This window comes from Anabas testudineus, chromosome 18 (genome assembly GCF_900324465.2).
Source record: "Anabas testudineus chromosome 18, fAnaTes1.2, whole genome shotgun sequence".
NCBI classification, from domain to species: Eukaryota; Metazoa; Chordata; class Actinopteri; order Anabantiformes; family Anabantidae; genus Anabas; species Anabas testudineus.
The window spans coordinates 20,097,910-20,108,412 of NC_046627.1; the positions used below are offsets into that span (position 1 = coordinate 20,097,910).

The following is a 10,503-nucleotide window of genomic DNA, read 5'->3' on the forward strand; positions in this document are numbered from 1 at the left end:
GTCATGTGTTAATTTAAGTTTGTATAGTTTTGTATTAAAATCAGCTGTTACAAAAATGAACACTGAGATTAAAAAAACAAATGCTCATTTAATCTTTCAAAGAAACTGTCATTAATTCATTTTAAATGTTCTTGCTCGTGGAAACAATGTTAATGTGTCAAGACTTGTAGAAAAATATATATATTTTCTGCAGTTGTCAACTTTACAGATGGAAATTATAAATATTTAATAATGTGTTATTGTAAATTGATGATGTCTTAGTTTTGTAGTATACATGATTGAACCAGCATCACAGGAAAAGCCATTATTATTATTAGTAGTAGTATTGTAACACATCTACAAACAAAAAGAGGCGAACAGATAAAAAGTAAGTCTACATGTGAAGATGAAGATTTGTGGAACGTTCACGCTGCCCTCTGAGCAAGCAGCAGGTTCCTCTTGTAACACTCGAGGCTGCAGAGAGGAACCCCAGTCTTTGAGCAAGAGTACTTCTTGAGGTTGGAGCAGCCGCTGACCCCACAGTTCACCAGAGCAGGAGGTGGCGGACAGGGAGGAGCCGGGGCAGGAGCTGGGACTCCGGTGGGGAAGGAGATGCTCATGCCCTGAGCGGAGTCACTGTATCGCACCATGAGACACTGGCTCTGCTTGGACTTCTTCTCCCTCGTGCTTTTTATCTTGGCCTTGCTGGTTTTCGTTAGTCTCTCTATTGTCTGGTTTTTGTTCTCCTCAGCTTTCTTGGCGGCCTGCAGGCGCCTCTTTCGCGCTCGTTCCTCCCGTTTCTGCATCATCTCCGCAGTCATCTCCTTCTCTTTGTAGCCCATGGGCAGCTCCAGGAGAGGCTGGCTCTGCTGCTTGTGAAGCAGGGCTTTCTGAAGAGGAACCACACAGAAACAGAAACTCAGATACAAATGTTTGTAACTGCATTAGGGAATTTTTGTAGGTATATTACTGTACTTCATGTAGGGATGCATGTCTTTGTTTCCAACACTTCACCTGTCTGGCTGTGAGCAGAGACTCATCAACCTCCTTCTTCAGCTCCCCGTTGTCGTCGAGCTCTCCTTTCTCCAGAGCATCCAGCCACCTCTCCTCCTCGTCCACAGGTCCACAAATCATGGAGTCTGAGTCCATGTCTGGCATAGGGGATGTTGCGAGGTTACTGTCTTCATCTGATAATGAACAAACACAATGGATCTGACTAATACAACAGGAAACCCTAATGATCCACTGTTGTGCCTCTCTTTCAGATTCACTGGCCTTCACTGTCAACTAATTGACTGTTTAAGTCAATTCAAGCTCAAAAAATGTGAAAAATCTATTTGCTGTCACAGTAAAATATGAACATCACATCCTGGTCCAGTAAATATCTACAGATATGGACAAAATATGTTGGTAACGTTCCATTAAAAAAAAAGAAAAACCCACAATGGTAACTTAAATAACATGAAACTGACAAAAGTAATAATAAATCTTTGACATTGCTTTTGTGTGGTTCAACAGCAGTTTTTTTAAGAAAACTAACTAATGAAACTAAAATTATGGCACTCTTAACTTAATATTGCACAACCTTTTGAAGCAATCACTGTAAGCAAGAGATTTCTGTCAGACTTCTGCACCTGTCAACAGGCATTTTGTCCCACTCCTCATGATCAAACTGCTCCAGTTGTCTCAGTGTTGAAGGGTGCCTTCTCCAGACTGCATGTTTCAACTCTTTCCGCAGATGTTCAATGTGATTTAGATCAGGACTCATAGAAGACCACTTCAGAATAGTCCAGTGATTTGTTCTTAGCTATTATTGAGTGTTTTTAGCTGTGTTTTGGGTTATTTTCCTGTTGAAGGACTATGACCTGTGACAAAGACCAGGCTTTCTGACACTGGCTCCAGAATATCTTGATAGTCTTGCGATTACATTGTACCCTGCACAGATTTAAGACACCTTGTGCCAGATGCAGCAAAGCAGCTCCAGAACATAACCGAGCCTCCTCTGTGTTACACAGTAGATACAGTGTTCTTTTCTTTGTATTGTTCATCTGGTTTCTCTCATCTGTCCAAAGTACATTCTGAAGCTTTTTGGCTTGTCAGTATGTGCTCTCTTGTTTCTTTATGATTTCCATATATCAGTGGAGTCCTCCTCAGTCGTCTTCCATTAAGTTCACTTAGGCTCAACAGCAACTGAGGGTGTGATCTAATGCTGACGTACCTTGACCTTGGAGTTCACCTTTAATGTCTTTGAAGGTTATTCTGGGTTCTTTAATGACCATTCATATTATTATTTGTCTCTTCAATTTGTCATAATTTCCTCGTGTGTCCAAGTCCTGGGAGGTTGGCTACAGTCCCTTAGACCTTAAACCTCTGAATAATATGTGCAACTGTAGTCCCAGGAACATCAAGCTGCTGTCTTACTGTCTTACTTATCTTTTTGAAGAAAAAGCAATGTCTGATTTTCATGAGTTAATTTTTTGTAAATTTTTATTTATAATTACTTTTGTCAGTTTGACATTATTTTAATTATTTCAGTGACCATTGTGGGTTTTTCTTACTTTCACAGAAGTATACCAACTATTTTGTCGACTTTTGTAATTGTAGCTTACCTAGCCAGGCCCGATACTGCTCCAGAGGCACAGAAGGTTCCTCCTCTTCTTCATCATCATCGTCGTCGTCGTCATCACCGTCATCATCATCACCATCATTATGAATAATCATCAAGGGTGAGGGAGGACAGGCCACACCAGGATGTACAGTGAAGGTGGGAACACTGGTACAAACAAACAGACCATTAGGTCGTCGTGTTCTGGTCAAACTGACAAACACAAGTCAAACACCACCAACGTCCCGTCTCACCTCTTGGTCCCTAGTGTTTGTCCTCCCAGTTTGATTTTGAGTCGGAGCTGCGGAGGAGGTCGAGGAACCACAACTGGCTCAGGCTCTGGGGCCTCGGTGAAGCTGTGGTGCTTCCTCTTGTGCTTCTTGTGTTTTTTGTGTTTACGCTTGTGAACGCTGTGCAGGCTGGAGCTGCCTTCACCTGGAGAGGAGCCGCAGGAAGTATGTACAAGTAAATATCAACAAAATAGTTATTTATTGTTACTTTTAGACCCAAATGGATAAATAATAGCTGAACATATTACCCAGCTAACTAAGAAATATTGATATATATATTTTAATATATATTTAGAACTGTAAAAAGTGGCTTTACTCTTTAAAAGCTATCTGCATGTCTTTACATGCTTTGACCCCCATTGCTAATTTCAGCTTATATTCAAGGTACTTCTCATGCTTTTAACATTAAAAACAGAGAGCTGCTTTCTTTAATTTACTAATGAGAAGATTAACACCAGATCACTTCATTGTATGGTGTGAACTGATTGCATCTGGTTTGTAAACCATAAATGAAAATGTTTTCCAATCAAGACACTATACAGTGTACTATAAAGATCCTTAAAATCTATATTTAAGGATCTCTTAACTACGTTTCACACCTCAGAGTTATTTAATATTACCAGTCACATCCATAATGCCAAGAGGTTGTAACTTCTTCTTGTTAACAGTGTTTTTTGTAAGTATACCTGGCTGTAATCCATAGAAGCTCAGTAGCAGTGTGAAGACAGGTGCTGTATGTGGTGCTGTAGATATTTCGATTGCACAGTTCAAGAACAAAACCAATAATTTTGTACAACTTTACTCACCGAGAAACCTGGGGTGAATCATGTCTTTCCTTTTCCCCATTGAAACGACAGCAGGGAGGTAAACAACTACAGTACAGCCAGTGTGCCGCTCTACATAGCAGCAGAAATCTTACGTATCTAGAAAATGTTTTTTAACAGATCTGAGTTACCAATTTACGAGAAAAAAAAACATTTTGTTGCGCCTTCAGAACAAGGACAGTTTAGATATTAAGTGACTCAAATTTAGCTACAAGGTAATGAAGTTAGCATGTCACGCTATCAAGACGGAAGTTCGCCTGCTCTGCCGTTTCCGGTCGCTGTAGAAACGAGTGACTAGTGGAGAAAGGAAGAATACACCGTCGGCAGACGAACAAGACTTCACACTGGTAAAGATAATTTCCTTTATTGCTTATAATCAGTTTATATCGCAAATTAAACTAATCTAAATTAATTCGTAAAATTGAACAGATAGACGTAATCGTATTAATGTTTAAACGCTGGGTAATGTAGTCCATTTCGCGTCCACCGGTTGTTGGTCACGGCGAAGCTCCACTTATTAAAAACATACAATACCCAGAAGCCCCCGCGCCGCCGGCCCCAGGTCAGCTACGTGTGAACATGTGAACGTTTCCAAGCTGATGTCGTAAATATCGTTAAAAGTTTGTCTTTAAGTCGCTGTAAGTTTCATTCGTCTGGTCACTGCAGTTCCCCAGTGAGTGTGTATCCCTGACTGTGTCTCTATTGGCTCACTTTAACGTCGGTTAGTGTGGAATTACAGTGACGTGACGTTACAGTCATGCTAGTATGATTAACATGAGCTCCAGCAGTGATCTGTGAAATCAAAGAGGTTTATCTTTAGTTAAACATTAATTTGCCTTTAGTCCAGAATTTAAACCTATTTATATCTCCGCAGGACTAGCTGGACAACGGCACGACTCAACAATTAAAAAAATAATGAATACATGAGTCCAGTAAGTTCATCTTCATGCAAGGGGATTGTCATATTGCTGACTTTAATATTTCTGCAGGAATCATGAATTACGCAAGATTTCTGACAGCTGTTAGTGCAGCTAGAAAGCCCTCTCCCATCAGGATACTGAGTGAGTATTTCTGCTGTCATGACACGCTGAACTTTTTAGTTATACACTTATACACATGCTATACAAGAGAGAGAAGAGAAAAAGTTGTGGTAACTGTCAGGTGAACATGTTTGATCTGACCTGATTATGAGCTTGGAGGATTACCTCAGTGTTTCCTTTGCCATTACACTGTGTACGATTCCTCTATGCAGGAATAGGCCAAAAACATCCAGCGTCAGTCCAGCTATGAAGACTTTCCATCTGCAAAGTGTTCAGATATGTTGTGGGCGCTGAATAATTAAGGCTAAATTCCTAAAATCCTGATGTTTATATTACTGTCATCAGTTACAGGTTGTAGTATGATTTCTGCAGATGTTTTTCCTATAATCAGATCTTAAATTGAAGCCTCAGTCTCTCGCCTCTCGTCTGCTCTTACTCCGTCTGTATGAAGCTGAGCTGCAGCAGCGTTCGCCTCCGTCCCTGATCTCTTTGGCTGGAGGAGCGCCCAACCCCAACACCTTCCCCTTCCAGTCAGCGTCCATTAAGGTGAAGCATGGAGAAACCATCACCTTTGATGAAACTGCGATGAAGAGGGCTTTGCAGTATTCTGCCTCTAATGGGTGAGAGAGTGACACAGATATCAGAAATTCAAACAGTATTCATTATTTTAAGGTGCAGTCTGGATATGTTTTAAAGTTTATCTTATCTTTACTTTAAGCCTGTAACAACCTTTTAAGGTATGTGCTGTGAGGAATCTTCCTCAGAGCAACATACAACAGTTTTTATTAAGTATTAATATAAGACTTGTATAAAGATACATTCTTAGTGTGAACCTCACTTTGCAGTAATTCTTAAATAAACAAGTCTAATGATCATCCGTATGCAGAATCCCCGAGCTGTTGACATGGATGAAGAACCTGCAGAAGAAGCTCCATAATCCACCCACCGCCAGCTACAGCCCTGAGAACGGCCAGATGGACTTATGTGTGACGACGGGGAGCCAGGAGGGGCTCTGTAAGGTACTGACAGCACCAGCTGCAACGCTGCTGTTTACTTTCGCTCGTGCTGTTTCTGCAGCCAGCTGTTGTTGATGTTACGCAGTTGGTGTCATTGCTCTAATGTTCGAGTTTAATCCTCTTTCAGGACTTTATCAGCTCAGAGACGCACACAACAATGTGAACTAAATATATCTCTTACTGTGTTTCATATTGCTATAAAAGCAGTCATAATGGTTGTTGTGGTAACTTTGATTATCAGCTCTTTTTTGCATTTTAGGTGTTTGAGATGTTGGTCAACCCTGGAGACAATGTTCTGCTGGACGCACCCACATATTCGGGCACACTGGCAGCAGTGAGACACTTTCTTTATTACAACAAACACGTTCAGTAACTGAGCTGCTGCAAACTCCAAACTTTTACCTTTACTTTTACTCTCTAGCTTCTGCCGCTCGGTTGCAATTTAATCAACGTTCCTAGCGACCAGCACGGCATCATCCCTTCAGCCCTGAAGGAGCTTTTGTCTCGTTGGGATCCGTTAGAGGTCCACAAACCTGGCAGCACTGCTCCCAAGATCCTCTACACCATCCCCAACGGAGGAAACCCCACCGGTGCCTCCATGACGACTCAGAGGAAGAAGGAAGTCTATGAGGTTTGTTTCCTCTGCAGAGTCACAAAACACAGAAATGTTTGATTCAGTCTCAAAGATGAGTTACTGCACACACACACGGCCGATGAATTCTTTGACTCCCTCCTGTAACCAAAGCTCATTGTAAAGCAGAATGTTTCCTCTGTATTTTAACAGCTGGCCAGACAGTACGACATGCTCATCATCGAGGATGACCCGTACTATTTCCTCCAGTTTAACAAGGTACAAAAAGAGTTTACTCTCCTCCTCTGCTTATCAAAGAATGATACTTTATCTGTGATTCCAAAGATAAAATAGCTGAGTTGTCTCCTTTATTTCAACTTCATGATTAATGTGAGGCCAAATCTACTGTGATTTTAAATAATGTGCTATTTGCTTGGCAGCCGTGGGCTCCCACATTTCTTTCCATGGACGTGGACGGGAGGATCATCAGGACCGACTCTTTCTCTAAGATCCTGTCTTCAGGGTGAGCATCTTAATCTATGTGTGTGTGTTTGTGGGTGGTTGTTTTTCTTTAACACCAGAGCATGTGGAGCTCTACTGTTACCACTTTTACTGACTCTGCAACAGCACAACATCGGTGCTTTTCCTTTAACAAGTCAGGATCTGATATGTAAACAGGCTGTGCTTTTCAAGTCTATCTACAGTTTAATTTGCTTGTTTAATTGTGTGTGTAGCGTACAGCTGATAATTTTGTTCATAGAAGACACAGAAGCCTTTGTGGACAAATATATTACTCTCTACAGGTGTTAAATGTCTGGTCTTGTGACTTTTTGTTGAAGTTTGGTCCGTTTTAGTTCTTAAGAAGAGGAAATGATACAGCACAGGGTGATATTTCAGATAATTCAGGGTGCTTTCCATTTTGTTGTAATCATTTCGTGTGTATTATGATGCATTTTTACATTAACCACCACCTAAGTAGTTAATATCCTTAACCTCAACGTCATCATTATAGTTCATACATCTGTATAAACAGTTTAGAGGCCATAAAATTTGCTTATGTCATAAAAATCAAATGTTTAATGGATGCAGAGAAATAGACCTTCAGAGATATAATCTGTTTGCATTCATTAAATCTTATCTTCACCTGGTTTGAAGGCAACATAAGTGAATTATCACGTCTACAAGTGCTGTTTTCTTGGTTATAGGGTTAATATTTTAAGAAAAGTTAAATATTACACATGGTTCATTGTGGGAGCAGTTTTATGTGTAACTGCACCAACATGTTTTTGTCTTTGATTTCTTGTCCGTGTGGTTTGGTTTCAGGCTGAGGATAGGTTTTGTAACTGGTCCCAAACCGCTGGTGGACCGGGTGGTGCTTCACATCCAGGCCTCAACGATGCACACTAGTACCTTCACACAGGTGGATGAAAATTGAAAGTTACACCACCACATTCAGCATTTTCACTGTCACTAAATCAAGGTTTTACATGCAAACAGCTATTGGTGGTAACTTCCATCTTGGTTGCACAGTGGCGACAGTGACAGCACTGCACCACATGAAACTCCATGCAGCAGTAAGCACACAGCTGGGCGGATCCTCATACACAGTGTGCCAGCAGTGAAGATATTTTTAAGCAGAGTCATCACAGATTTGTAGAGTCTGCCAGCTTCAGGCCCTCAGGCATCTCAAAGTTGCACCAACATTATTCGAACTCACCATCAAGAAAGCGTGTGTTGTCACGCTACAACTGAAATAAGGCGTTGTGGTTTGTCTGGATGAGCAGCAGCTGTAGAGGAGGTTTTAATAAGAGAGAAGAGGACGATTAATTAGGATCTGCTGCCGTCATTTGGATTAGTGCCCACTTCTGCTTTTTTATCTAATCTGGACTAAAATGCAATAACTCACAAATTGAAAACATGAACAAGTCAAAACACTTAAATTTGATTACGCAATAAGGAGGTGTGCCAATCTCCAAATGCACCACCATACTAATAGAAATATGAATCTGAAGGTGGTTTGTCTGCAGAAGAATCATCACTTTACAATAAAAGCCATAGTTGATGAACCTGTCCTCATCTTATGTAACCTGTCTCCTGCTTTCTTTCAGCTTATGGTGTCTCAGTTGTTGCACAGCTGGGAACAAGAGGGTTTCCTGCAGCACATAGACAGGTACAACATGTTTCACTGGTACAAAAAAACAGAATTAGATTGATATTTGAATACTGTCAGATGAAGGAGACAGACAAACTTGCTGCAGTGCACTGAACAGTTGTTTTCCTCTTGCAGGGTGATCGAGTTTTACAGGAAACAACGTGACGCAATGATCAGCTCCGCAGACAAGTGGCTGAAAGGTTTGTGAACTTGTTGACCGAAGTAAACAAATGCAAAGTACTGCCACAGACTCTTATCTGTGATATGTTGTAGCTTTTTAGATATGATTCACTGCACATTGACAATTTGAAGTTAAGCATTTTATGACAAGACAACTCTAAAGTTAAGTGCTTGGTTGGAGCTGAGACAGCTGAAGCTATTGCAGACCAGGCAATCAAGCAAAGCAACTCCAAACATGGTCCTTTAAAAATCAAGGCTACCCTGTGGAGTTTATATCACTTGTATCACTGTAGGGCACTGTTTTATAGAGTGTGTCCTGGTTTTGTTTGTACCTTGTGGGACATCACGGTGCAGCCAGTGTTAAGCTATTCCACTTACTGACACTAATGTAACGTCCCAACAAGTGTAGCAACGCAACACAAAAGACAATGAAGAAGACGTCGGCACAAATGACAGGTTTAAAATCTAAATGTACTTTGCAAATGTTTTAAGGAGCAGGAGCACTAAAGCACTACATACTTGTTAGGAAACCCTGAATGTAAATATAACTTTTGTTTGTTTGCAGCTTTTCATAATTTGCATAATTTGTTTGTATATCTTGGTCTGCGTGTGTGTGTGTGTGTGCGCATCTGTAGATGTAGCAGAGTGGCACACCCCCTCAGCAGGCATGTTCCTGTGGATCAAACTAAAGGGCATCGCTGATACCCAACAACTCATAATGAAGAAGGCTCTGGAGAAAGAGGTCAGAACTCAATGGCAAACAACACAGTTAAAATCCACTCCTATTATTCTTTCTGATTTGTCCACATCAGTTTATATTTAACAACTATGCTTATAATAATAATAATAATAATGTATATTTGGTGCTGTTTCATCTCGTTGTGTCTGTTTGTAAGCACACGTTTTGCACCAGGGGCGAGACAGGTTTCGTGTCTGAATAGTGAGCAGGATGATGAATGTAAAGCAGCCATTGTGCACGCTGTGAGTGGGTTTAGCAACTGAGTGTTTTCCCTCCTACACACAGACACACACACACACGAACACCAAGTGTCTGCAAATCCCTGCTAGCAAATAGCTGATTAACTGTGGAAAAACAAGAGTGGGTACAATCAGGCTTTTCCAAGCCCCCTGCACAGAAGGCTTCACTCCAACAAGCCTGGGCATCAGAAATGAAAAAGAGTCATAAATAAAGTTCCAGTTTGTGTTTTGTTTTCCCATGATTCAAAGCTGGAATAATTGCCCTCAGGCCTCTCTGTGTAGCGCGGTCGGAGACGTTTGAGTACAGATATGTGTGTAAGATGTTAAAGGAACTGTTGGACATTTTAGAAAATGCAAACGTAAAGTAAGTATTACATATCATGTGTAAGTCCTTGTGTGCATTTCAATACAGTTTGACTGATTGATTGATTGATCGGTTCATATGCTGAAGGTGCTGCTGGTTCCTGGAGGTGTTTTCATGATCAACAGCAGTGACCCGTGTCCCTACGTCAGAGCAGCATTTTCTCTCTCCACCCCAGAGCAGATTGATGAGGTACACACAGACTCACACACAGACAAACACTCTCAGTTACAGACTCTAATCTCTCATCATTTTTTCAACAGGCTTTCAGAAGACTGTCTTCACTCATCAGAGAAGCTCCATGATGAAAAATGTCATTTATTTTTTTTCCAGGAAGATGCAGATAGATTTTTATTGTTGAAAGCTTTAAAAAACGTTACAATATTATATGTTTTAATCTAACCTTTGTCAAAAAATAATGATGTTCAGAATAGTTATGTGTTTTTTCATGAGGAGAGATGAGTGGACATGGAGCAAGTATTTAACTTTATTACACGTTGCTCCTTC

At 40.8% G+C, this 10,503-nt stretch overlaps 2 protein-coding genes across 3 annotated transcripts in view; one reads left to right on the plus strand and one right to left on the minus strand.

Annotated features, from left to right (window-relative positions):
• Positions 1-8: 8 nt before the first annotated feature.
• Positions 9-4,045, minus strand: ino80b (INO80 complex subunit B). 2 transcript variants are annotated; one of them, XM_026352833.2, is made up of 5 exons: positions 3,681-4,045; positions 2,839-3,019; positions 2,589-2,752; positions 994-1,130; positions 9-869 (listed from the first exon to the last, which is right to left on the minus strand). In XM_026352833.2, exons 1-5 carry the CDS (start codon positions 3,718-3,720, stop codon positions 405-407), a joined length of 987 nt encoding a protein of 328 aa, XP_026208618.1. In that variant the 5' UTR covers positions 3,721-4,045; the 3' UTR covers positions 9-404. The 2 variants fall into 2 exon arrangements, with proteins under 2 accessions (XP_026208618.1, XP_026208617.1); XM_026352832.2 differs by having other exon boundaries at positions 994-1,166.
• A 380-nt stretch (positions 4,046-4,425) lies between these two features.
• The window catches only part of aadat (aminoadipate aminotransferase), a 7,315-nt gene continuing 1,237 nt past the window's right edge, over positions 4,426-10,503 (plus strand). Inside the window, exons 1-13 of the mRNA XM_026352825.1 lie at positions 4,426-4,759; positions 5,190-5,358; positions 5,625-5,757; positions 6,014-6,088; positions 6,176-6,385; positions 6,539-6,604; positions 6,766-6,848; positions 7,649-7,745; positions 8,434-8,495; positions 8,613-8,677; positions 9,293-9,399; positions 10,087-10,188; positions 10,260-10,503. The exon at positions 10,260-10,503 is cut by the window's right edge and continues 1,237 nt beyond it. Coding sequence (XP_026208610.1) covers positions 4,645-4,759; positions 5,190-5,358; positions 5,625-5,757; positions 6,014-6,088; positions 6,176-6,385; positions 6,539-6,604; positions 6,766-6,848; positions 7,649-7,745; positions 8,434-8,495; positions 8,613-8,677; positions 9,293-9,399; positions 10,087-10,188; positions 10,260-10,301 — 1,326 coding nt within the window. The 5' untranslated portion in view covers positions 4,426-4,644 and the 3' untranslated portion in view covers positions 10,302-10,503. The remainder of the gene's footprint in view (positions 4,760-5,189; positions 5,359-5,624; positions 5,758-6,013; positions 6,089-6,175; positions 6,386-6,538; positions 6,605-6,765; positions 6,849-7,648; positions 7,746-8,433; positions 8,496-8,612; positions 8,678-9,292; positions 9,400-10,086; positions 10,189-10,259) is intronic.

Coding starts and splice junctions, on each gene's coding strand:
- ino80b (XM_026352832.2), bottom strand. CDS start 3,720: ATGGGGAAAAGGAAAGACATGATTCACCCCAGGTTTCTCG. Junction 2,753..2,838: donor CAAACACTAGGGACCAAGAG/GTGAGACGGGAC, acceptor TGTTTGTACCAG/TGTTCCCACCTTCACTGTAC. Junction 870..993: donor CTCTGCTCACAGCCAGACAG/GTGAAGTGTTGG, acceptor GTTCCTCTTCAG/AAAGCCCTGCTTCACAAGCA.